Here is a 27,817-nt window from a genome sequence, read left to right on the forward strand (position 1 = left end):
TTTTGGCACCTAAATTAATGAGTAATCCTTTTCTGATAGTAAATGCTGCCAACTGTACTGAATTAATTAGAAAGAAAAAAAAAAAATTAAAATTGGAATCTGAAATTTAGTCATGGCTTTTAATGGCTAGGTTTCAGTTAGCGTAATTCTGCAGAGTGTGTTTATTCAACTTTTGGTCCATAAAGTCTTATTTGACTTACAAAACAATCCAAGAAAAATGTTTCTCTGTATATTTTTGCAACTCTGGAGGGCAAAAAATTTAAACTCGATTTTATTCAATCTCTCTATAAAACCTCAGTATTCATAAATAAAAGACCATTTTTATTTCCATTCTATTTTCCTAGCCCATATTTTCCGAACATTTAAAGCCCATCTGGTTACCGAAGTATTGCTGTCAGTATTTTTCATGCTGCTCTCAATGGGTAGGATCCATCTCCCATTGAAGCTACATGTCTGTTGAAGCAGAACCTACACAGATGACATAATGTACTAGATTCAGCATTCGCCTCTGTGTTTCCTCTATTCTTCTAGTCCAAGTTTCACTCCACTGGATTAAAAAAATGTGGGGGCTTTTCTAATTGAAGTGTTCTGCTCTCAGCTGAAAGAGGTTAAATCCATATAAAGGCATGCAGCAGTGGCACAGCCCACCTAAAAGTGGACACAGTAGCTTAAGAATTAAATTGTAGTGATGGGACAACATAAAATATTCACTGTGCCTTGGGGAATGTGGGACAGAGTGTCTTTCAGCTTATTTCAGTGGGGGATGGAATAAATCCCAGAAGAGGAGCAGTTGGCAGAATAATGAACTGCCTTTGGACATCTTTAAACCTTTTTCTTTACTTTATTGCTTGAATCAACATACAAAGTATTTGTTGCCACAGTAATGCTATTTTTCCTGATATTTAGGCCCTATCCGCACATTCTTTCTACACCAGCAGCTCAAACAATGTCTGCCTATGCCGGACAAACCCAGTATTCAGGAATGCAGCAGCCAGCCGTCTATACAGCCTATTCCCAGACAGGACAGCCCTACAGCTTACCCACTTACGGTATTTGACCACTTCTTACTTCACTTTACGTAGAACTAAAAGCAATGCCGACTGGAATAGTGGTTTTTTTTGTTCGTTTTTTTTTTTTGCTTTCTCTTTTGTTTTTCCCAACTGTAACAAAATATTTTAAAGAATCAGTTGAAAATTAATTTCTTATACAGATTTGGGTGTAATGTTGCCAGGCATCAAGACGGAAAGCGGGCTCTCGCAGACCCAATCTCCACTGCAGAGCGGGTGCCTCAGTTACAGCCCAGGGTTTTCCACCCCACAGCCAGGCCAAACACCCTACTCTTACCAGATGCCAGGTGAGTAGCCACCTCTAAAATTTAAAGCTAAGTATTTCTTCCCAGTGCTAATAGGAGTATGCATATTCATTTTGATTCTCTGTTACTTTAGATCTGGTCATGGAATGCAGTCCCTACTTGCACCTTCTTTTGGATTTTTTAGTGGAGTGAAATCCACTAATTTTTTCAATGGCAGGATTGGAAGCATTTGTTATATTTACTAATATATACAAGACTCTTCTCTTTGTTTTTGTGTTCCTGAGTATGACATAATTTGATACTTCTCCTTGGATTAACATAATGTTTTAGAATTTCTCCTTATTTGATATTCTTTCATTTACTAGTCAATTAATAATTCCTTGATTACCCTTTGATCATCGATAACCTATTTTATTTGGATAATTTTTAAGCTTCTTATACAATGATTAATCTTCTGCATATTACAACCTGCAATGTGAATCATCTGATTTATGTTGAAAACAAGGACACGCCTCATTACAGATTGATTAAAAACACCCGGATATAGTCTTTTGAAAATGTTTTTGTTTGGCAAACGTAACACTAAGGTATTAAAAATGAAGGCAAAAGAGAAAAAACTGTGTTTGAGGAGAGGTGAGAATGCAATAAACTGAAAAACGCTTTCTAAATTGGTGAGATGACTTACTGCTGATATCTTCCTTGCATGGTGTGAAGAGGAATGTATGCTCATATGTGTGGAAGTAGCTTTTAATTTCTTTTAAAGTTTCATTACAATGTTTTATGCTTCTAATGGAAAATAAAAGTTGCTTTTTTGTTCACATTCTTCTGCATCTTAACATGGAATATTCTAATTAGAATTTTGATTCACAAACAAGTTCTCACAGTTAATTGTATTTCTTAATTTTAGGTTCTAGTTTCACACCATCGTCCACTATTTATTCAAACAATTCTGTTTCAAATTCTACAAACTTCAGTAGTTCACAACAGGTATGAATATTGCCATTTTTATTTGCCAGTTACAAAAGGACTTACAAAAACCAGAGATAGCATGTTATTTTAATTTAGATCTGTTATGTTGAGTGAGACTTACTGTGGTTCAATGCTATTTTCTGTGGAAAATTATCAAAGTCTTACTGGAAGCCTAGTTACATATTTTAGCACTTAAATATTTCAGCAGCTTCCCTGTAGTCTTTTAGTAAATACCTTTAAATTAAAAACACTAACTATTCTTAAATTTAAAAAAAACCAAAAAAACTAAACCAAGCCTTCAAAACACTAGCAAAAGTCATATGATTGTACACTTAGAAATATTTAATTGGGAAAAAGGTCACTCATTACTGTATTAATTGGGTGCTCTGCTGCATCTGCTGTTTCAGGATTATCCATCATACACAGCTTTTGGCCAAAATCAGTATGCACAGTATTACTCAGCATCAACATATGGTGCATATATGACCTCAAACAACACGGCTGATGGCACTTCATCATCATCAACCTACCAATTACAGGACTCTCTCCCTGGCTTGACTAGTCAACCAGGTACAGATCTACATTCAGGTGAAAACAATTTTTGTATTTTATTTGCTGTTTGTATAAAGACAAGATTTTCATATTCAGCTTACATGGATATTGATATTTTAAGTTTATGCCTTTCAGAAAACTTTGTGATGTAAACTGCCCAAAATAAGCTTTTTTTACTGTTTAGTTAGGAAACCTGTCCAGTTTGTTTGCTAATTAAAGAAAAATTTTGCAGACTGAGATGATTGTCAGTATCACTGGCAGTGGAACAGTGCTGTTTCCACCTACATATTCTGAATTATTGCTGTAAAGAATTTAAAACAAGATACCATTTTTAATTTAATTATGCCTCTGCCATGCTGGAAAGAGCCCTTGGGCTTTATTCAAATGTTTACAAGCCATGCTCGCTAGTTCACTAATTTAAGTAACCAAGAGTAGAGAAGTAAGTTGCTAGCACCATTAAAAAAAAAAAAATTGCATTGAACTAGTTGAATTTGCAAGAAGAGCATTAACGGGAGACTTGAGGAGGCTCCCTTTGCCTGCCCAGCCCTGCCCTCTTGTGCACAGCCACCACAGCACAGTGGCCTGCTGCTTGTATTCCTAGGACATCCCTGGAGGGTAGTGGCAGTTCTTCATTTTTCTTCAGCATTTTTCTTTGTCTTAGAGTGGTCTCTTTCACGGTCACCAGCTTCACTCAGCCAGTGTGGGCAATATCTGCCACACCCACAGACTGTGAGCATTAAAAGACTAACAAACTGGATTTTGGGTTAGGCTCTGAATAGGGAGGAGTTAATGCTTTAGTCAGAAAATCATCTTATTGCATAAATCTTCCTAATAAATGCACCATCTTACTGCAAAATACAGTAGAAAGACTAATGTATTATTGTAATGAATTTGTACAAAGGAAAGGTAACTCTGTGTAGAAAAGCATAAGCAAGGACTCAGACATAATACAATCTGCTCAAATTTGCTAAAAATACTGGAACTTTAACTAAATTAGTTGAAATTTTTCCTACCCAGATGTTTTCCTCAAGCTGATTTTTAAAGTGTAACAGTGCATGTATTTGTGGGTGTGTGTTTGGGGTGGGGTATGGATATGGATATGGATATGGATATGGATATGGATATGGATATGGATATGGATATGGATATGGATATGGATATGGATATAGTGACGGAGAGATACATATTATCTTGATTTTTGATGAAAAGTGTAATGTCATTCAGTAGTCTCAGAATGCAAGTCTAGGAAGAACCTAAAGGTAATGTGAAATTTCAACAGGTGGAGGATATCTATAATAGACACTAATCATATGTAAAGAATTTTTAAATGAGAATAGAGTGAACTCACAAGTTACAAGTTATGTTTTGATAACTGTGTATGTCCTGTGTACTTTTACTTGCTGCTTTGTTATTCCTTCATATTCTTATTTGAGAAAATCAGACAGTTTCCCATGTTGTTTCTTCCCTAGGTATTTGTTTCCTAGAAATGCTGTGTAAACGTGTCATGTATTATTATAAGTACCCTTAGTATTGAATAGAATTGGGTTGTGCTTCTGAGTTTAACAAACCTGCCCCCATCTGCTCCTTATTTCTGTGAAGCGTTGCAGTGATCATGCGACCCTCTGCTGAGAGTGAAACGCCCACTTTGTGAATGCATGACATGCCTGTGCCCTTCTGTGTCACGGTAAAAATAAATTTCCATTGGTGAGGAACAGCGTCTTGGAGATAATTTCAGATATCACAGATCATACTGCAGTTCTTTAGCACTCACCATGTTCACTTGCTGTCAAACAAGTCCTTAAGACTTACTCTAGCAAAAACCTATGGCTAAACACAGCAAGGCGCTTCATTCTCCTGGCATCTCACTAGTTGTTAATTCCTATATCTAATCAAAGCCTCTAATACTATCTGCACATACAGGATTTCTCATTTTCATAATAAAGCTCCGTCAGATCAAGAGTCACTACCACCTAAAGCCTAATTTATTGACTATGTAAAGAAAATGAGATGAAAATTAAATAGACCTTACTCTTTCTACTATTCATGACAAGCATAACTACAAGTCAGGAAAAAAAAGCAGGCTTGTAATGTTGAAGCTGTCTTCTGACTGCTGGTAAGGATATGTTGCAAAAGTCAATCTATAAGGAAAATATGAAGTGGCTCAGAAATTTATCCATTCCACATCTGTGTAATGCTCAGCTCCTTAAACCAGGAACTTCTCTTCAGAGCATTCATTGAGCCTGCCTTACATTAAGATTTTTCAAAATACACTCATTACCACAGAGTATTTGTGAGATAAATAGGTATCTCCAAGGGCACTTCATCTCAAACAGGGATGAACTGGGAGGTGAGGTCTCAGCAGATAAGATAGACTTGAGTATATTTGATGAATACATGTGTACATTTAATCTGGAGCAAATAAAACTCTAGCAGAGAATATAGGCCTGAATAAAAGCTTCATGTGAAGGCACCTTGCTGTTATATATCCAGGGCTAGGGGAGACAGATCACCGTAGGATATTAGCTCCTGTTCCATTACTGGGATGCAGCAAAGCTTAATTTGGTACCCACAATCACCCTTTGCAGCTTTTCTGGGAGATAGCATTAGGTTTATATTCTGACTGTACAAACTCTTTTTTCCTTCTTAAGTCGTAGAACTGTGTTTTAACAAGGAGGAGGGGATGTTCACATCATTGAACTAGAGGTGGAAAACAATGTCCTGGATATGAAAGACCACCTCCATTTGTAGTGGGGTGCTGTAATTCCCTTTGTAATTTGGTGCTGTAATTCCCTGTCCTCTAGCTGAAGCTGCTGCAAGGTCTCCACAGCATGAAAAGCATGAAAAGCTTAATATTCAAGTGTATCAGTATGTGTAAGAACATCTGTGAAAAATAGGTCATTCCATATTCTGGTTTTAACATTTTCTTCCTGTTTTCTTGGATTACTGGCACTGCTCACAGTCCCAATGTGAAGAGGCTATGAGGTATAATTATTAGGCATGTGTTGAATATTGAAAAAGCTGAAAAAATTTCAAATATTGTAATTAAAATTTCTGTCTATTTGGAGCTGCAGTAGGAGCTTTTCATGATGGTAATGTTTTCAGTACTCATTGGTACTAGAATTTCTCACATTCTTTTATGTTGCAGGGCAGAATTTTTAATAAGTTTTCATTTTAGCAGCATTGACCTCATTTCAAAAACAAACAGAGGATAAGAAAAATGCAGTTTCTCCTTTAGGCTGCTGTTGGTAAAAAGCAAATCAAGCAGTTAAGCCTACAGTTGTTTAAAAAAACAAGCACCACTGACTTCTGCAGTTCTAAAATAGATGCATACCTTGCACTCAAGTAAGAGACAGCTGCTCATTCTGATTTAGAGATTAGTGTAATGAAATAAAGTTGGCTTTAAATATCTAGATTTTGCAAGGAACAGCGATTAGTTACAGTACTGATTAATAGATAATTATGCCATCATGTACAGCTTTGGCCCAAGCAGAAGCCTAGAGCAACTGGTAATGGCTAATGCTAAATGAAAATTGGAGTTATTTACTTCAGTTGTTGGGCAATTCCAGAGAAGATTTAGAACGGGGCGAGGAGGGAGAGGGGGGCAGGGGGTTATATTTTATGTTTGGTAGATTAGAATAAACCCAGTCATTGAGAACAGATGTTTTAATACATTACTGTGAAAATGAGTCTTGATTTTGTTGTAATACGTTGCAGTGTTTGTGGTAAGAATGTAAACATTGATTTTCACTTTCTTAGTTTTTGCCTTTTCTTTCTGGGGGTTTGGTTTGGGAAAATTTTTCAATCCAACAGAAAAAATCTAGGAAATAATTTTTGCACAGAGTTCTTGCACACTCAGAACTTGTTTCAAAGCCATTGTAGGTTTTTGCTGCATAAGGATTCTGATTTGGATGCTTCTTTACATTTTAAATTACCCAAGTACATTTTGCTGTTCTTATGGGGAAGGAGCCAAGATAATGTGATCCTTATTGATTGCTTCACTGCCTGCTATGACCTTGCTGACATCAACACCATGCTGGGAATAGAAATGATGAGTCAACAAGAACTGTCTCTCTCCCCATTCTGTAGGGATGTCTGCCTGTGTGTCTTGTCCTTTCTCTGCATACCTCCATGAAAAGTCACTTAGCCTCTAAGCCTCTACATGCTCAGACCCCTTTATTCGTGGTGACCCTCACCTGGACTAACTCCAGCTGGACAATATCTCTCTTCTGCTTGGGGACCTGTGTGTTTTTCCAGATGTGGTCTTACAAGTTCAGAACAGAGCAAAAAAATCAATTTCCTTCATCTGCTGGACACTCAGAGATGCTCTGTAGCAAAAATGAAAAAAAAAAATCATATTCAGACTCAAAATCAGATGCATCATAGATGATTTTTGGGAAATGTTTGTAACAAGTGTTAATTTATTCTGCATATTTGCCATCATGAGCTCTTCTAACAATTATTACCCATGGCCCAGAAATTCTCAGTTACAGACAGCTCAAGGACTTGAATCAAAATCTGTAGTAGATGTCAGATCAAAGCTGTACCCTTTCCTCCTTTAGTGAAGAAAAATCAAACCATTATTAATAGGACAAATGATGTAGGAGGGTTGGGCTTTTTTTGTCGTTTATCACTTGGGAACCTAGCCAAACTGCATTTACTGCTAGGAGTTTTGAAAGCTGAAGATGCTAAGCTTAAATGGGTAAGTTAGGGATGGGCTGGAGTGTGGTTAAGACCAGCTATGCCAAACCAGATCAAAGGCCCTTCCAGCACATCTCTGTGACAGCCCACAGAGCTTCAGACTTAGAGAAAGACAATCAGAACACAGCAAATACAACTTCATCCTCTTTCAGGTACTAACCAGAATATTACATTTAATATTATGACTTTCCTCTGACAACTTGTGGGCTGAGGTATGGTGAAGGGACAAAAGTGAACTTTAGTAAAGATGTGTGACATGGGAGGAGGACATGAAGCTGGAAGCTGCTAGGCTGTTCTGGATCATGGATGAGTGCCCAAGTGAATTCTGGTAAAAGTAAAGCAGGATTTGGAAATAAGTGTAGCTGAAACTGAGAACATGGGGAATTGACTACTTTAATTAAAAAGCACTTCATGTTTTGAGAAACCATTAGTGTGACTTCTGAAATACATCTTTCTTGCCTATATTGATATTTTGCCTGGGCTGGTGTGTATTTGTGCATATGCACATGTATATGTGTCATTTTAATTTTTTCTTATTCTGCTAAGTAGTGTTACAGTGTTTCATTGGTAAAGTCAGAAGTGTGTGTGGCATCTACTGATTCCGTCTACATAAGACAAACCACATTCTTTTTATACAACATTTTTACATGTCTCCTGTCATTGAGTTTGCATACAGACGTATTGAACTTTGAGGAAAAATAATTATTTAAAAGTCCAGCACTAATTTTTACATGAATGGTTGACTCTACAGGGGAGTTTGACACTGTGCAGAGCCCCTCCACGCCAATCAAAGATCTTGATGAGAGAACATGTAGGAGTTCTGGGTCAAAGTCTCGGGGTAGAGGGCGGAAGAATAATCCATCACCCCCTCCGGACAGTGACTTGGAGGTATGTCTGTGGTAATTGATGAATGTTAATGTGGAGGTTTCCTCTGATGAAGTGTAAATTCTGAATACTGCAGCTGTGAAAATAGCTTAAAGCATTTTAGAAGACATCATGGTCTCAGTCTCACTATCTGAATGTAACAGAGAGCAGTAGCTGTTTTAATCCAAATGCACAATGAGACTTTGCCGTTCTGCATTACATGTCTGTCTCGTGCAATAGAACCACAAATCTGCACTCAAAAGTGTGATGTTTTCTTTTAGTTTTTGAAGTAGGAAATCTCAAATATATCACTCAGCTTAATTACAGGTATTTATGGATGCAGCACGAATATGCAGGATCATCTGGCCATAGCCTTTTAAATATTTAGGTGCCAGTTTGTGCTTGTGCTTGTAAGTTACATCAGCAGATCTCAGAAGAGGCAGCTTAACTCAGTGAAGTATGGCTGTGCTTAAGTATGTGCAAGATCAGTGCCTTAGCAAAGAAACACATCTGCCTGATCTATGGGATGACAATTTCAAGCAGAGGTGACTTTTGGCAGGAGAGTCATGTTGGCCACGCGGTGCTTTGCAGTGGCAGGAGCAGCAGGAGGAAGCAGAGTGCCTGTGTGTGTCACACTCCAGCTGTGGCACCAGCTGTGCTGCCTGCCCATGCTGTGTGTCCCCTGCTGCCACCAGAGCAGCACAGAGAGCCAGCAGCCCTGGCCTGCCCCACTGCCCTGCCTTCACTGACCAGTCCTGGCTACAGCAGAACACAAAATTGGTGCTGGGACTTGGCTGACCATGTGGCCCCTCCTGGGGTAGCAGGGTGTTCTGCAGGGCTAAGAAATTATTGTAAATGCCACTGCTTTTATACAGAAACATTCTTTTTTTTTTCTTTTTTTTTTTTTTTTACTTTTTTTTTTTTTTTTCTTTTCAAAGGATTTCATTATTCCAGTGAAGAAACTAACTTCTTACATTTCAGCGTTTCTTTTGGTTACTTGGATTTTTTTTTTATTATTTTTACCAGTGATAATCAAAATGAGTGAAATTTAATGAAAGAAACTGAGTTAAAATAATTGATTTTTTTCCTACAGTATTATTTAAATTCTACACGGCAGTGGCATATAGCATTTTTATCCAAGATTTTAGTTAAATGGTAGATATAAAAAGAATCTTGAATCACTAAGACTTGCAGAGAAGTATCTGAAAGTACTGTTTATCCATTACAATTGTTTGACCTATTTTATTCTGAAATCTGAATTACAGAGCTTTTGTGAAAAGCTTTCTATAGAACAAGTAAGAAATAGTTGAAGAGTTAAAAAAGTTACTTTTTACCTTTTTTTATTGCTTTTTGGCTTTTTACCATGCATGATACACTACTATTGCTGATTTTCAGAGAAAATCTGCTCAGTTAATAAGTACTTGGTTAAACTTTTAAGACTCAGTTGACTTTTAGCCTCCCTGGGGGTGGTGGGGTGGTGGAACTGTGATGTTCTTTGTTCAATAATATTTTCCTCAATTCCTTTTTCAGCGTGTATTTGTTTGGGATTTGGATGAAACAATCATAGTTTTTCATTCGCTGCTTACAGGATCGTATGCACAGAAGTATGGCAAGGTATGTGAGCTGTGAATTTTGTGTCAATTCACTGCACCTATCTGGCCTGACTGTGAATGTGTTTGTCACCTCTGTGTTCTTTATGGCTTTAATGGGTGAAGTTAAAGTGTACAGTAAACCCCATTTTCAGAGGGTTTCATGGTGGAGAAGTCAAGGAGAGAAATGAGACACAGACGCTAAGTACAATGCAGGAGGTAGGGCTGAAGAAAATGCTGCAAATGAGAGGAGAATTTATAGAGGAACAAGAGTGAGGTTCCTGATGTGCTTTGGAAGAGACATTGCAGGGGGATAATAGATGAAGTGCAGAAGTGGAAATAACTGACAGTATCTGTAAGAGCAGAGAAAGAAGGAACAAACTGGGTTGTTGTGTGAATTTACCAGGAAATTTATGAATAGGATGGGTAAGAGTCTGACTTACTTCAATGCCAGCTGCAGATGTTGTTCTTTGACTCCCCACCCTCTTCACTGAATTTTTGGTTCCCTTGGCTGGCTCTGGGGTGAGTAATGTTGAGAGTAAAACCCTCTCCCAGGTGGTTTTAAGCATCCTCTCTCCTCCAATGAGTCCAAAAGGAGTTCAGGTCACAGAGCAGTGAGTGGGAGAGCAGGAAGAAGAGTGAGGGAGACAAAACGAGGCAGTGGCAGACTGCAGGAGCAGGAGCTCTGGGGCTGGTGCTGGCAGTCCAGGGAATGGCTGCTTGGACAAGGTGAGAGGGGTCTGGTGTGGAGCAACAGGAGCAGACCAATGGGAGAGGTAAAGGCCTGGATAAAACAAAAAATCAAAACAAGGAAGGAGGAAAATGGATAAAGGAGACGTCGGTACATACATACATCGTTTTCTCTGTGCTGTGCTATTCAAGTGAAATTAATGCAAAGGTGCTTCTTTTTAAGAACATAACCGTATTGTCTCAGATAAGGGGCTTGTTTAGCATGTTTTCAGCATCTTTATTCCAGCCAGAATCAGATGCTTGAAAAAAGGATGTGAGAAATAGTATATTATAGAAATGCTTTTCACAATCCCCTCCTCTACCAGTGGGTTAGAAAAGTCCAAAGCCAGAGCCTGGGGAATATAACTAGAGATGGGCCAGTCTTTCATGCAATCAACCTTTTGTGGTTATTAAAAAAGAAAGCTAATAGGAAAAGTCACAGACCAAGTGCAAAATCTGAATTTCTGGAATGCTAAGATAAGGATAGGTACTCTTGTAAAAAACAGCCTTCCTTGCTTTGCAGCTTCACAGAGCCAGATGTGTGCACTTTTCAGTACTCTGTCAAGAAATCCTCTTCTGCTGTTTTTCAGACATTGTAACAACAGTGACTTTGTCAGAACCATTTCCAGCTAATAGTTATCAAAACAAGAGGGAAACATAACTTTTGTATCACTCTGAGAGTGGCCTATAGACTACCACAGGACTTGCTGAATTGTCACAGTGATAAAGTTATTCCTTTCATTCTTTTTTGATTGTGTCCTTTGGATTTTTTATGAATCAACTGTAACACATAGTTTTAAAAGTCAGATCACATTTTGTAACTCAAAAAATATCTGTGGATAACTTTGAAGACTGTCTTGGAAACAGTAATAGAAATGTAATTTCTCTTGGTATATTAGTAATGGCATATTTACACACAGTAGTACTGACAGCAGATAAAGTCTTAAATAAACTAAAAGTGTCTCAAGGGTTGGTGAAATTAATGTAGTTATACTGCTGAGACAGTAAACAAATATCATGGATGACAGTGAAGCAAAAAGTGCTTCAGTGAAAGGAATTACAAAGTTCTTAAGTAAAACCCTCTTTTTTCTTTTGTATTTTCTCTCTATCCACACAAGTAGAGAAAGGTATTCATCTCCAGACCCTGTAAAATAAAAGTAGTAGACTTTTTCCTTCCTGTAGTGACTGTCATTGCCACATTTACCTAGAGCATGTGTGATGAGTTATTACCAGTGAAAGTCAAATATAAATATTGTTGACTGCAAGGAAGCTAGAGAAGGGAATACAGGAAGAGCTTATAATGGCTAGGCTTTAACTTTTGCATGTCATTGTAGTGTTACCTAAATTTAAGATGGGATATGTCTCAGCTTAAGTGCCTAAGAGGTTAGAAATGGGAGAAGTGAAGACTCCCACAGATAGACTTCACTCAGTCTCTGATACATGACATGTTTGGCACATATGGTCCCTATCTTTTCTGCATATGATTTCCTTTGTACATGGTCTTAATCCAGACTGAAGATTGGATTGTTATGAGAATTGAGTTGCTATGAGAGTAAATGCTTCAAGAATTGTGAGGTTGTCAACAGAAGTCTTGTTAGCGCATATGTCTTTCAAAATTACTGAGAGAGCTGTTTGTCTTGGAAAGGTGGTATAAAATAGTTGTCTAACAATGAAAAAAGAAACTAAATATAGTGGAGATAGTAAATTATTTAACTGTGGTGATTTGCTGTCTTATTTTAGAAAGCAAAAGCACCTAATGTCACACAGATGCTCAGCTGTGAGTACCTAGTTCTTCCACATATATTTCATTTTGTATAATATAATCAAGAAAAATCACCAAAAAAAACCACATAAAAATAAAACAAAAAAAAAACCCCAAAAAAACCAAACAAAAGACCCTGCAGGACAAGCAGAATTTTCCCTTTCATTTTTAATTTTCTACATGAAAATAGTGCATCTTCAAAGCAAAAACTACTTTAAGGGAAGGCAACTACTTCTCATACCAAGAGTTCTCACTTTATACTAAGAAGGAGTGAGATGCTGAATTTAGAGCTATATTAGGGAATATACAAACAGGCAAGTAACGTTCAGTTTTTTCCCATGTACTCATGGATATGAATACTTTCATTCTTTGTTTTCTCCAGCTTTTTCCTGTTTCTTTGAGTACCCGGCTAAAAAAAACCCAGAAATCAATCTTTTAATTCTTCTGTTCTGCTGCAGTTCAGGCTGCACAGGGATGCAGTGAGAGGAGGTGCAGAATATTATGGCCTGGCATAGGGATCAACATGTGAGTGCAGGAGCACTTGAGAGCTGCAGTTGTATCCAGAAATAAACACTTTCAAAAGATTTCTACAGTTTAACAAGTGGTTGGAGTAGAAGAGAAAAAGGAAAGTCAAACCAGCATCTACTTAGGCAAGGAGGCTTCCATTGGCAGAGATATTTGGAAGGTCTGGATCCACTAGTCAAGTTTCAGGTTGTGTATTTGTCAAGAGAAGAGGAGATTTCTGATTTATGAAGCTGAGAATAGACACTCTCCTTGGTATATACTTGTTCAACACTTCACATGGTATGATAATTATTTCATGTCAAAATTTTCTAGGATAATTATTTGATGTCAGAATTTTGTAATAGCCATGTTAAAACAGAATTAATGATTTGCTGAAGGATATAGCTGTAAGTATCTCATTTAAAAATGGGGAAAACTGCTTCTGCTTATCTGGGTCCAAGTAGAGTATATCTTTAAACCCAACTGAACTGGGAGAGATTTGGCCAGAATTTGGCCAGAGTATCACTTCAACATTTAAAACATAAAGCTTTCCCAGAAGAATATTCCATGCTGTTTTCTACCTGTGGCTGTTTATCTCTGGTATTGGTTATTCTACTGGGCTAACACAGAAAGAGAATAAAAACTACACTATACCTGTGTTAGGTTTCAGGGAAACTGTGCAGCCTTCCAGTAAGATCACCTCTCACTTTTCAGCTCATTTGATCATCTGCATTGTACTTCATGAAACCAGTACACTTCTATTTTTAATTATTTACTGCGGTAGCAAATTGTGAACATTGGCATTGGAGCTGTTATATTTTGACTTGTGTGGATGATGACGGTTTTTGCAGCTGAGCACCAGTTGACAGATACGGTTTTCTACAATGCTGAGCTCTTAAGTGAGCATTTGTTGATGTGACAGGACATGTGTTAGGAGATGTCATCATCTCTTAAAAGTTTATGAGGTACACTCTTAGTCCCTGTGAACAGTGTGTATTCTTTGTTCCATTGCATTCCAGTTATACTTGCTGTTTGAAGGATGATTAAGCTGGACTTTTGTCTAGCTCCAAGCGCTTATATTTCATTCATTTCTCCCAGGTCAATCCAGAGGGCAAGGATTCCCAGATAAATGCTGTGACAAAAAGTGCAACCATTTAAAAAAAAGAATAGAGTTCCTTTGCGAGCTTGGAAGACGGAGAATGTGATTTCCAAGTGCAAATATCAAAAGAAATCCTCATTTGATGATCATATTTTGCCATTTTTTTAACATTGCAAATGACAGAAGATTGTCAGGGAAGCCTCATTAACCTTGTGCTCTTCTCTGGAAATGGCTCAGAAGCTTTTTACTGCTCACTGTCTGCTTGTCTGGTCATTAAACAGAAAAACTTTGTCACCATTAACAGCCATGATGACATTCCCAAATTCACTCATAAATATTCTCTTGTCCACCTGTATTAATAGTGTATCTCTCATCACCTCCAGTTGTCCTCTCCATTCACTCCCTCCTTGTCTGAGACCTCTGAGTTGATTTTCCTACTGCCTTCTAGAGAGCGTGGAACAGAAACTCCCTATGGAGTACGTGAGTTTTCCTTCATCAGCCACCAGCTATGGTTATTAAGAAGAGATGTGTTCTCTTCCTCCATTGCCACCCATATGAATTTCTCCTGGGACAAGTGAGAGTGAGGGCTGAACTTAAATCTGAGATTCCTACATAATATAGAGAAGTCTCTTTAAGCTAAAATACTGGTACTCAACTTGAGCATTTCCACTTTTGCCCAAGTCAGTTTTGATTTAAATCTGTACAGGACAGCCACCTGTTGAAAATTGCTTCTTCAAACTTTGCTTGTTTTCTCTCTTATTTTTAGGGCTTCATGCATGCAAATTCCTTTCACAATGAATCTACCTGTCAGTCTATTTATCTCTTTGTTTTGCAAGGTTTTATTAAAGTCAGTTTGGAGTTTGCAGTTTTTTTCCCAAGAAATGAAATTATTTTGAACATGTGCTGAAACCTGACATTCCAAGACCATATTAAATAGATTTCTTCCACTAATGGACACTCAGCTTTTCGGGCTTTATTCCAGTTACTCCTCTCTTGATCAAAACATTTAAGTATTGGTCCTCCCAGGATATTTTTATCTAGTCTCCCAGAAGGCATTCCAATGGATGGACCAGTCTGGTACAGAAGTCCACAGACAGACAGTCTGGCTCCAGTTTAGTGCCTTCATCCTAACATAACTTAAGTAATTTGTACTTAGGTGTACAGAAGTGTTGTAGCTGATCTTGATTCTTCTGCATACTAATGATATCTGGCTAACATCATACCTCTGCAGGCCAGAGTTGTTCTTTGTTCTGTGAATTATCTGGGGAAAACTTCCAGATATTTTTTTAATTGCTTTTCCCTCTGTTGTGTGTGCTTGTGCAGAGTAGCACAAAAAACAATTTTGCCAGAAGTTCAGTCTGCCTCTTACTAAGGTTTTCAATTTGCTGTGCTAAGATCTGTATCAAGTGTAAGTTTCTTGCTTTCTTTTCAATACTCAGTCCTTTGTGCCACTTGAATCAGTCTGTAACTTCTGTTTCAGGCTAGAAACAAGGCTTTCCAGGACAGTAAAATGGTGATTGTCATGTTCCTCCATATTGTGCAAACACTAGAAAACCACAAGACACGACCCTTACAAATCTGCTTTCTTGTCTATTTTTGTATGTGAAGGAAAGAACTTGGCAAGAGCTGGAGGGAACATGATATTTAATTCTTGTTAAACAGTTGCAGTGCAAAGTTTTGACCAATTTGTTAAGGGAAGAATTGTTCATATCTTGAGAATTCAATTCCAGCAATTCTCCCTAGCGGAAGTTGTTACAGGGAGATCCCATAGTGATTTTATGCTAGACTGAAATTAATTCCCTTTGCTTTGTTTTATTTTATTTTGTGTACTGTGCCTAGCAATAGCCTTCTCATGCCTTTGTCAAAACAGGAATGTAGGAAATATAATTTTAATAGTAATAGTCAGGCATTATTTGTTACAAAACTACTATTAATAAGAAAATTGTAAGAGCTTTGTCACATTTACATCTTTCAACTATACTAAGTAAGGCAGGAAATTGTCATACATAGTTGGTAGTTTCTGTAAAAACAAATTGAATTATAACAGAAACATTATAGGAAATTTCTGTGTTCAAGTCTGCTTCTACCTAGAAAGGGGTAAAGGAGAGGCTGAGAATTAAGTCTGAGATTCCAGTTTTGGAAGCACTCCAGCAAATAACTTATATAAATAATAATGAGTTACCACTTGTGCATAAAATTATGCACATGACTTTGTGTTCATACAACTGAGGTAAAAAAACATATTGCAAATACTCTGTTATACTGTATCTAGGGAGAAGAGGTTTATAGTTTACAATACACAGAGAAGAAACACAAATGAAAGATACAAACACGTGTTTATATGTGATGACATTTTGATAAAAGCGTTATGGCTTGATGAGGAATCTCATGAGTCCGAGGTATTTTGGTGATTCGTGTTCTCAGTGCCTAACGTGAGTTTTTCTAATTTGTCAGTGGTGTTCCTTAATCATCCTCCTGGAAATCTGACCTTTGCACTTGGTGCTGCCTCCAGCCCTGTGACTTTCAAATCCAGTGAACACACTACAGAGGACAGAATGGATAAAATCCCGTTCATGGGCACTGCATTTGTTTTTTGAATCTGAAAGGTAGTCTAGACCAATTCAAGGGTCAACATAAAAATGTTTCCTTTCACTGCCAGAGAATTGGGTTTAACTTTGGATCATTACAACTTCTTGAATAATGTTCTCCCCTTCAAGTATGACTTTTTCATGAGCAAGAGTCAAAGTATGTCAGTGTTTCAGATTTTGCCACTAGTTATTAAGTGCTTGAATGCAAAAGCCATCTTTTATTCTGTCATTGCAAAGCCTTGGAGTAGTGAGTGTCTGATCCTGGTTGGGAAACCTTTCATCCTAATGCAAACAAATGGTCATTTGAGGTTTTGTGAAATTTTGCTGCTACATGCTGGTAAATATTTAGACTTCAAATCTCAAGGTATTTAAGAAGGGATTTCTGAAAACTTGTTCTTGTCAATCAGAGTTTAAATTATCAATTTTTTTTTTTTTTTCATGTTTTTTGGTGGGAAGGCAAAGCATCAAGGGACCGTTACTCTAAACCAAATGTAAGGAAACACAAATCTGCTTTACCTGTCTCCTAGCAAACCTAGAAAAGTTAAATTAATTATCTTGCCTTAGCTTAATGATCTCAGACAGTGTTATTGCAGATTGCTAGGTTTGTGGAGTCTTGCTGAGGCAGAGCAATTTGATAGTGTGAAAGACAACTCACAAACAAATGCAACATTTTGAATTCATCTTATCCAGGGACAGGATTCCTGTGTTTCATCAGCAATGCAGGGATGATCTGTAGCAAACAACAAACTTATACCTGCTTTCCACAGGAGTGTATGTTCCTGCATACATCTTTTATGAAAAGTTCTGTCCCTATTTTCAGTCTTCTTTATAATTGTTTATGTTTATGGATATGTTTACAGCCACTGGGTTTCTTCTTGTCAGTTCAGCCAGGTTGCAAATTGCTCAGCTTTAAAAAAAAAAAAAATAATTTTTCAACATCCACAGCTCTCAGAATTTTTTTACAAACAGAGGTTCAGCAGTGTCTTCTTATAAAATTATATTAAAATAGCTTAATACTGGATTTCAGAGAAATTCCATACAGTGTTGATTTTTCAAAACACTTTGTATACATCAATTTTTAAAGTAATTCTAATACAAGTTAGAGATAAGTAATTAGCTAACCTTGTTTTTTGTTTTTTTTAAGGATCCACCCATGGCAGTGACCCTTGGACTGCGAATGGAAGAAATGATTTTTAATCTTGCTGACACACATTTATTTTTTAATGATTTAGAGGTAAGAGTCAAAGGAATGCTAGCACTGGTATTCTTAATTTTTAACTTAGTGGCTTTGTTGTGCATTAGTGTTTATTTTGTGTGACATTTCTGCCTGTGTGGTCTTTGGGTTTGTCATACTCTAAGCAGAGAGAGGTTAGCCAGGTGGCATTGACTTCCAGCAGCACCAGAGTCCTTCTGTGAAACTCAGTGAGAGAGAGAATATCTAAACTACCCATTCCTTTCTTTGTCCTGTAGCCATCTTTTTTGGTTTCCATGTGTGTAAAGCTGTGTGCTGTCACCTCCAGGGTGATAACATACATGCCTCTTATTCTTCTCTTGAAGTTCTCTATATTCATTTGCTTTCAGTGGGTGCCCTCATCTGACCAGAAGGGGCTATTCTTCTCTTGATATACCTGAGCAGCCTTTTGGCTACAGGCCCCTATTATTCGTTCAAATGTAGAATATTCTTCATTTACCTCAAGGAATGCAACACCAGAGAGCTGGGACTGTGATAGGTGTCCTGATCAGTGATGTCTCTTCCCAAGGTAACCAGGCAGCCAATGTGCTGTCACAATATACCCAGAGAATATAATTTGGCAATTGGTCAGAAAAGAGAGAGACCTCTTCCTAGGAAGTGCCCTCTGTGGGCAGCTCACCTGTCAGAATGGATGGACTCTCACAGGGACAGTGGTCTGGAAAGCAAGCTTGTCAGCTGGGCTTCACAGGCTTTTTACTTCACTCTTAGAGTCCGAATCTGTTAACATGGACAGTGACAGCCTACAACCGTGTGTGTCAAGACATGGGCTAGAAAAACAGTTTTGAAATTAACCTAGGGGCTTTTCAGACCTTCTGCTGGTCTAATGGTTGTTTTCTTACTCAGAGTAGATACCAAACTTCCCTCCATGGACAGATGCTTGCCATGAATGGGAGCTGGAGGACTTTGAGGTTTTGTTTAGAATCCCAGAGAAAGGTCTCTGGTGAGTGAAGAGACAAAATAAAGATAAGTGAAATTTTTTCTATCCACTGGGATGTTGATTTTGTCTTTTGTTCCTTCACGAATGTCTTAGCTTAGGGTTCTTTCATCAGTAAGGAAAGCAGAAGATACCAGTCTGTAGTTGTCTTAGTCACCCCTTGCAGAACTCATTTATTCTTAGCTCTTTTTAAGTCAAGAAACTGGAATCTACTTAACCCCACACCTGAACTGCACTTCGTCCTTGCAGCAGCAGAAACTTAAGAAGGTAAAGCCCTGGACATGCCTTTCCCAGTGTTTGCTTTATTGCAGTCCTAGTGAGGCATCTCTTGACAATGCAGGTAAATTCAGTGAATGTCTCCTGGTGTCCTGTACCAGGGAGAGATTCCAAATAAATTTTTCAAAGCATTTCTTATTTATTTTTTTTTTAGCAGACCTTTGCCCCCTGCATGTTCAGATTTTATGTGGCATGAATAAAATTTAAGACATTCTGTAGAATCTGCTCTTCAATGTTGTGCTGAGTTCAAGTGGAAGAGTTCAGCAAAATGGAGCTTTGCCCTCTTTCCATGCTTCTTTATTCTTGCTTATGGCCACAAAACTTCATTCCTTTCATTATTTATTTTGTCTGTAGACCACAAGTTCAGCTGTCATAGGTGGATCATTATATTTTGGCTAATCTTCATAGGATGGTTTTAATACACTGTCCACAAACTGACATGCCAGCTCATTCCAGAGCTTGAACAGTTCCCAGTTTTAGATAAATCAAAAAATACTACTTGGGAGCAGTCTTAGAGAGTCTCGTAAATCAATCCATTTGATTTGATTAAAAGCAATTTATATATGTATTTAATAATCACAATTTCTACTAGAAATTTAGTATTTTATGGCCCAGAATTCATCTTAGTCTCAAAACTCTCGTACAGAATTACCAAAATTCCAAAGTTCATGTGCTGAAATGAGTTACATGCATACATTTCGGTATGTGTGAGAAGACCAGCAATTTTCTATCTTCTTAGCAAGTAGGATAAAGTGCCCAGGTATGTAGAGACATCCTTTAACATGCTGATGAATAAACCTGTCTGTTTAAATCTGTTTGCAGAGAAACATGGCCGTTACTGAATATTACACTGCATCTGCATGATGAATGTATAATGAATTCTGAGAATTCCCAGAGTCTGACTTGGGACCTCCCCTCCTCTCCCCATCTCTCTTTCTCTGTCCTCCTCTCTCTGTCCTCCCCCAGAGGAGCAGAGTGCTGGGCTGCTGATGAGCATGGCCATCAAGACAGCAGACCTTCAGTTCTCACTGGAGGGAGTGAGACAGGCCTTTATTCTCTAGGCAGGTAGATTGCTTATCTGCTCATCATGTCACTTTTTTGGTGGTGATCCCACAGTTCCTGTACCTTCTGACTTGCTTTCATCTTCAGCCCACAGTAAACCTCGTGGCTCTGGACAAGACAGCTGTTAAATACTCCTGAACCAGTATTCCTGTAATATGTACTCCAGTCGCTACATCCTCTAAACTTCCTTTTTTCCCCCCGTCTTTCTTGGTTACAAACACCACATAGTGGGTTCTAGGAATAATAACCAAGTAGTTGAAGTTATCACATACAAAAATAAAGTTTTTCTTCCTCTATGCAAATCTGTCTCACTGCAATGACTGCTGATGCAGAAATTCCGATCTGCTGAGACGTTCCCTGCTGACCCAGTAACCCATGTTCTAATCAGCCAAGCTGCACTTTTATTTCAGGCTAGGCTGTTCTCCAGCTATTGCATTCCCAGGGTATAAATTTTAGTTTGCTTGAGAAGTATTGCTTGGGAGGGCAGTTGGTGTTTTGCCATGAAAATAGGAGTCTGGTGCTCCAGAAGTTTCACGTGCCTAAACAATGCTTAGAGATGGGACTCAGATTTATAATAATAGCCAAACTAAGGCATTCTTTTTTTAGCCAGGTTAGGAATAAAATGGAGTTTTTCTTCATATCTCAGTACTAATTTTAAGACAGCATTTAGAAATGTTGGTAAGGGCTATCATACACACCATGAAAAATTTCTGGAAATTGCAAATAGTAATTCAGACATGAATCTTCCAACTCCATTATTCCACTCCACTCTCAGGTCAATGAAGAAAAAAAAAAAAGAGTATTCATTTCAAACAAACTGAGTTATATTTCCATTTTTATCATTATCCTACCATATTTGAAGGAGATTTTGTCCCTTTTTTTCTCATTAGAAGTGATAAATTTAAAAAAGGATTTATCTAAGTCTCAGAATTTTGGAATCAGGTAACATTAGTTTTAACTGAGACTGAGACATGTATTCTGTATAGCCTAAGAAAGCATAGTGCTGAATATGCATTCATATTCCTTAATAATAGTTTTGTGTTCAACATGGTAAGTCAGTGTTTTTACTGAATAATGAAATTACTGTCCAGTCCAGGATGATAAGTGTTATGGATGATGTGTTGATTCTTTACTCTCAAATGTTCAGGCTCTAAAAATTGCTGCAAAGAATTGACTGCACTTAGATATAATTTAAATTAGCATTGCTTCAAGCAAAAGCTAGATATTATACCTAGATTCCTTTCCTGTGTTTGCTCTAATACGAAGTGTATTTTTATGTTTCTTAGTTTTGGCATTGCACTGACAGCCACTGTGACTTGAGCTTAACCAGTACTGTAGCTGATGTGAAAAGTACTTTACCTTAATATTTAAATTGACAGAGAGCTTGCTTTCTTTCCTTCTTTCCTATAACTGTTTGGCATCATTTACAAGCAAGCTCAGATGCAGTGTTGTGCCAGCAGTTTCCTGTTTCTTTTGAGAAAAGTGGAGAACTATGTCAAATCTGCTCAAACTCCCTGATTTGTTTATGGCAAGCTTTTTCCACACCATGTAAGTGAGTTTGTAAAAAGTAAATGTCTTAGTTGAAGCAGATGAGTAAACAAGACAACAAAGTAAAAGAAGACAAGGGGTGAACAAGGGGTGACGGGCACCTGAGTTTGTTTTTTGGTCAGAAAATGTATTGCCAGCATGTAGAGAGGAGAGGAGCCATAGATCCAGAGGAGAAGAGAAAGGGGAAAAGGAGGAAGTTGGAGAGTGCTGTTGGGGTTTGATCTCCTGTTTAGTTAACAACCTTCTTGCAGGGACAAGGGGGTGAGTAATCAGAAAACTGCATGGTCCCCTCATCCTGTTCCTGGAGTCAATCACAGAATCACAGTGAATGAACTGTGTGACAGAAAAAATTAAACGGCTGAGCCTTTGCCGCCCACTCATATTTAACTTAATAATGAAATTACCAGCAGAACAGTAACTTAGAGTTTTCAAGGCTGGAGCAATGTAGCTGAAAGGCTTAACAAAACCCAAACAGCAGCAGACATTCCATATCCATCAAGGCTTTTGTATGCCCTCTATTTCATGAGTACACCTTCATATCCACAGGAATGGTTTTCAAATTTTTTAATTTAACACTTCCACCTGTTCCAGGGAAATCTGTGAAGATGATTAGGAAGCTAGATATTGCCCAGGTATTGCAAAATAGAGAGTCAGAATTTTCCCCAGTAGGGCTTTTTGTCTGATTTTTGAGTTCCTGCTTCACTGGGTGAAGCATAGTTGTATCTTTTTCTGTTGTGTAAATGATAAATAAAGAAACTAATCTTTTATTTCAGCTGCAACATTCCCTTTACTTTCTCTCTTCATCTGCTATTTAGATCCAAAAGTAGCTTCTTTAAAATACTCTACAGCTCGAGATAGTCTCCTCAGATAGAACTAAAATATTTTATTTCTCCAGTGAGAGGAGGAATGCTTATTCCTGTTCCTTGAACACAGCTCTATTATCCTGTCTTACTGGATTAAGCCACATGAGCAGAGCTTGGCAACTCTTTTCTTTTTTGATTTGACCTGATATTTTAAATTAGGATTGCTTGTGTGATGCAATGAAATCATGTATTTGAATATTAAATGAAATGTATTTGCTTTATACAAAGTTGCCCTTTTTTTTTTTAACTTGGTTCATTAGAGTAAAAGTCTCATAAGTTTTTGTTCACTGCAAAGCAAACAAAGCAGAAAGATCAAATTATAATTCCCTAAATTCACACTCTAGGAACTTGTGGCTTACACATTTGGAAATTGCTCCTCTGTTCAGGTTTATCCTTTATCTGTACAGTTTACCACTGTTGTGAGACAAAGATTGGAAACTTAGAGCAACATACCCCTGCACGTCACAGAGAGAGTGAATTAACTGCTGTCTTAAATGGACACTGAATCTCAGATGTGTCTTTGGGTTAAGATGTTAGTTCAAGTAACCACAGAAAACAATTATATGATGCATGATGCCTTGACTTACATATTTACTTCTGTGTTCATCACAATTTCTTATATTTGTGCTGTAATCACTGTGCAGATAAGGATATTTGATAGCTGCCCAATTATAAAATCATGCTGGAGGGGAATTAATTTTTCCAATGTGCCTCAGTTCCCTCGAGTTGCTTCCATCCCTTCCAGAGCCAGGAAATAATCAAGTTCTGTAGGATTCCTGATCATATGTGATTTTCCAGCCAAAGGCACTCACATAAATTAATAGAAGAACCTGATAGGTGTCTTAACATAAGTTATGTTAACGTAAGTTTTGTTGAGATTCACCATCAGTTGCTTTTAGGGAGTGAGAAAATAAGGTTTATATGATTTTCAAGTATTGGTATACTAGGGAGACTGTAAATGAGATTTGCAGTTTTTGTGGCTTTACAGTTAAAATCATTTTACTCCCCAAAATCACACCAAAACTGCATATTACTTTTCTAAAGGTCTATTTTAACTAGTGTTTTAGACTATGTAGGAGTTGAAGATCGCACTATTTTAAAGATGTTAATGGCAGTAGGAAACTGTGGGTGTGCACAGGCTGCCATCTTCTGGTGCATCCAGTGGCCTGCACCAGTCATTTCTTCATCTGTACTAAGGCTGTGGTGAGCACAGAGTCATTTGGGTTGGAAAATACCTCTAACATCACCCGGTCCAACCATTAGCCCAGCCCGCCGTGCTCGCCAATGAACCACATCCCCAAATGCCACATCCACACGCCTTTTGGACACTTCCAGGAATGGTGATTGCCCTCTCCTATAAGATAAATTTGTCATTTGGGTCATTTTTCTTCTTTCTAACAGGAATGTGATCAAGTTCATATAGATGATGTTTCTTCTGATGATAATGGACAAGACCTAAGGTAAGATACAGAATTTCTTCTCTTTTTTTTTTTTTTTAAGATGAAATAATTTGAGCATTTACAGGAATACATTGTATTTATTTTCACTGTATTTTGGGTGTTTGCAGTACCTACAGTTTTGCAACTGATGGCTTCCATGCAGCTGCAAGTAGTGCAAACCTTTGTCTGCCAACAGGTGTAAGAGGAGGGGTTGACTGGATGAGGAAGCTGGCTTTCCGTTACAGAAGAGTAAAAGAGTTGTATAATACTTACAAGAACAACATAGGAGGTGAGTTCAACTGCCAAAGACTTTGAATGCTGATCACTCTAAGCTGCGTGGTGATGAGCTGCCACTCAGGGAAGGAGCCTGGGAAGCCACAGGGGGAATGGAGAGTGATGTGACTGAACCATGGGCTGTTGAAAGCTACTGACTGTAATGGCAAAGCACATGCCGTTGTGCAAGGGAAATGCAGCGAGGAAAACAGAGCAAGCTTCCATTTAGCTTCCACAGATTCCATTCTCCTCCTTCAGAGCCAGCTAGTCTTACCTTACTTATTTGTTGAACCACTTATTCTCCCTCAGATCTGGTGTTGTTCCAGGAAAGATATTGTATCATTTCACAGCACAAATTGTTTGTGGATGGCCATTTACATCCTACATTATCATGATCTGGTCAGTAACAACACTGTCACCTGAACTTTCTGCTGGGTACCTGCTAGTCTGTTTTCACCAGTGGATGCAAGAAAATTCTATTACTTCCATGCCAGTAGCCACTTTTGTTGACTCTGTAGCTTACAGTTTTTTCTCCAATAAGTCTAGATCTCATCTGGGACGAGAATTTTGCTGTTACAGTTTTAATTCATGGACTCCCTTATATCTGCACCAGCAGATTGTAGGCAATCAAGCAGCAGAGCCAAAAGAATCTGTTCTGGAGAGTCCTGTGTGACTTTCAGAGACAGCCAGACTTCTTCTGAGGAGGGGAATGTGTCAACTGACACCCTCAACAATAGACTGTGAGGACAGGGAATACTTAGCAGTCTACAATAATTGCTACAGTCACCTATTTTCTCTCTTAGTAGTTCAGTCTTTCCTTACCACAGGATGAAGCAATAGGACCAAAGGATGGTAGTAGAGGGCTGACTTGTCATACTTTTCCCTTCATTGGTGTTGTCAATAGAGCTTTTATGTATTAATAATTCTTGGAACAGGGTTAACCAAAAGTTTACTGAGTTTTCTGATATTTCCTAATGCATCTAAGATTCTAAAGCTTCTGCATTTCATAAAACCTTTAACACTGATAAGAGAACATGTCCAAGAGCACAGCACAGGGAAACACACTGGGAGGAACAAAACATTGCAAAAAAGAGTGAAGATATATGGCACACTGGATTAAGATTTTTATTGTCTCCCACATATTCTGCATCTGAAAAATAAGCCATCCTTAATGGAAAGGTTTATTCATTTGTCCTCCACATCTTAGCCTTTTTAATAATCTTCTTAGCTCATTATGTATCTGTTTATTTCTAAAGAGCTGCTAGAAAGTATCAGAAAGCAAGATTAATCCATGTATATGTATATGTTATTTCACTTTGAGTTTTTGAAGAAAGTCATCGTCACTTGTTGGCAGCATAGGGTGTGAAAGAGAAGAGGGATACTAAAGGTCAGGAAGCCTATTTCCTTCCCTTCTCTTCCATGACCAAGTCTACATTTATAATACCTTGATTCCAACAAATTCATGTCTCAGCATTCAATAGGTGCTGGGTATTTTAAATGTCAAATAACTTATACCCAAAAAGAGATTTTGAGGACTAACTTTTAAGGACTAACTGAGATATGGGAACATAAGATGTGCAGCCATTTCAGGCTGTAAATGCTGTAAAAGGAACCAGCTACAACAGGACATGAAGAGCAAGCCATCAGCAAGCAAATACATTTCTGTATGTATAACCTGAGGTTATATACACTATATGCAGAGTCATAAGTAGGGCAGTTTTAAGCATAATCAGGTACTGCAAAGGCCAGTTTATTCTACAGTATCTTCTTTTGTGACCATCTTCACCTCTGATCCCAATGACATGGATCTACTTGTCACTGCCACTGATAATTTGAGAATAATGCATGTGGGAGGAGCTGGTTTAAAAAATATGTGTTTCTGAAAGGAATGTTTTGAAATACAGCCTGATATATAAAGAAATTATTACTATTATTATTATTATTATTATTATTATTATTATCTGAAATACTATCTGACATTCCTTGATACAATGAAGAACAAATAAAACCTGAGATTTCCTGATTGTTGAAGATAATAGATTTTCTCTTTGATATTTTTTTCGAGTTGTAGTGAAATTTAAAATAGAAACAATGACCTTAAACTCTATCTGATATGGAATTTAATTCTATTTTTCTCACTTTTCTTACATAAAAGGACTCCTGGGTCCCGCTAAAAGAGATGCATGGTTGCAATTAAGAGCAGAGATTGAAGCTCTGACAGACTCCTGGCTAACAAATGCACTTAAATCATTATCAATTATCAGCACAAGGTATGTATCTGAGTCTGCTGTACAAAAGGGTTTCTAGACATGTAATGGATATTTTTTTACATTTTAGATTACAATAAATTAGCGCCTTTAAAGAACAGGACAGGTCTACCTATGACTTTTGAATAGGACACAGGAAAATTGGAAAGTGGTTTTGTCTATCCTCATTCCAGCATTTACTAAAGATAGTAAGAAATGTCTTCTCAAATGTGTGTACATGGAAAGGGTATTGTAAAATTCTGAGCTTTTAATTTATTACCTTGTGGACAGCATTCTCTGAACTCCACAGCTCTCTGTTCTGTGCTTCAGTGTTTGTGCCTATTCACAATGTGTATACTAAATACTGTATAGGTACCAGAACATAAGGGCATTTTTCTTCTGTCCTTCCAAGCAAAGCAGCATATCTTGGTATAAATCTTGAGTTCTCAGAAGAGCAAAAATCTCTTTTAACTGAGTTCAAAGTCTGAATTCCCAATATTGAGACATAAAATGTATTGTTCCTCTGAAACAATAAAACCATGAACCCTGTTGTTACTTTTGAAGCCATGCAATATGTATCTTTCCAGAAACACTAAAAAAACCTAAAATTTGTTTCTAAACCACAAAAAAGCACAACATTAAGTCATCTTGCTTTCTGAACATGTCTGGGAAAAGTCTCAGTGTCAAGTGGAAAGAACAAACTTGGAATGGCACAAAATGGCACTTATTTTCAACATAACTTTTGTAATATGCTTATCTCTTAATTGTTTATTTCACAATGTGTAAAGCACTTCAGGAGAAACGAAATAACAAATTTGTGTAAGCTGTTGTGTTTACCTCTGCATTTCTTTCTGAATTGCTAGTCTTCAGAGAGATTTTTGGTAATGAAGGCTGGTTGAGCATTGGTGTATGAGTCTGGAAAACTGTTACCCTTCACTCAGGATTGTTAAATAATAGTCTTTTGTCATGTCTTCAAAGAACTCTACAACTATAAACCTTCAGAAGCTACCTGTGAGTCAGCTAAACATTACTGATACGTTACTAACAGGAAATTGAGATACATAAAGGTGAAAATAGCAGCCTAGGGTCTTGCTTGGAATTTGTGGAAATGCCAGAGGGAAAACTGACAAGTATTTGCTTTCAACTCCATGTCCACATCATGGTCATGCTCATGTTCCAGCCTGTGAGTGCCTAAAGTAGCTCTGCTCTGAGTTCTCTGGCCTGCACAGCTTCTCCATTCAAGTTTTCATCCTCACCA

The 27,817-nt window shown here is 37.7% G+C and overlaps 1 protein-coding gene across 12 annotated transcripts in view; it reads left to right on the forward strand.

Moving 5' to 3' along the window:
- EYA4 (EYA transcriptional coactivator and phosphatase 4) overlaps window positions 1–27,817 on the forward strand; it is a 139,921-nt gene that overhangs the window by 108,299 nt on the left and 3,805 nt on the right. For 6 of the 12 annotated variants that reach the window (XM_086877140.1, XM_086877141.1, XM_086877138.1 and 3 more), the window contains 10 exons: window positions 907–1,049; window positions 1,211–1,354; window positions 2,220–2,299; window positions 2,689–2,869; window positions 8,283–8,419; window positions 9,926–10,009; window positions 17,811–17,900; window positions 24,003–24,061; window positions 24,169–24,329; window positions 26,469–26,583. In XM_086877140.1, the coding sequence (XP_086733266.1) occupies window positions 907–1,049; window positions 1,211–1,354; window positions 2,220–2,299; window positions 2,689–2,869; window positions 8,283–8,419; window positions 9,926–10,009; window positions 17,811–17,900; window positions 24,003–24,061; window positions 24,169–24,329; window positions 26,469–26,583 (1,194 nt within the window). The remainder of the gene's footprint in view (window positions 1–906; window positions 1,050–1,210; window positions 1,355–2,219; window positions 2,300–2,688; window positions 2,870–8,282; window positions 8,420–9,925; window positions 10,010–17,810; window positions 17,901–24,002; window positions 24,062–24,168; window positions 24,330–26,468; window positions 26,584–27,817) is intronic. The other 6 variants (XM_086877148.1, XM_086877144.1, XM_086877149.1 and 3 more) reach the window with 2 other exon arrangements.

The sequence above is a fragment of the Cyanistes caeruleus genome, chromosome 2, assembly GCF_971803275.1.
Source record: "Cyanistes caeruleus chromosome 2, bCyaCae1.hap1.1, whole genome shotgun sequence".
Taxonomy (NCBI): Eukaryota; Metazoa; Chordata; class Aves; order Passeriformes; family Paridae; genus Cyanistes; species Cyanistes caeruleus.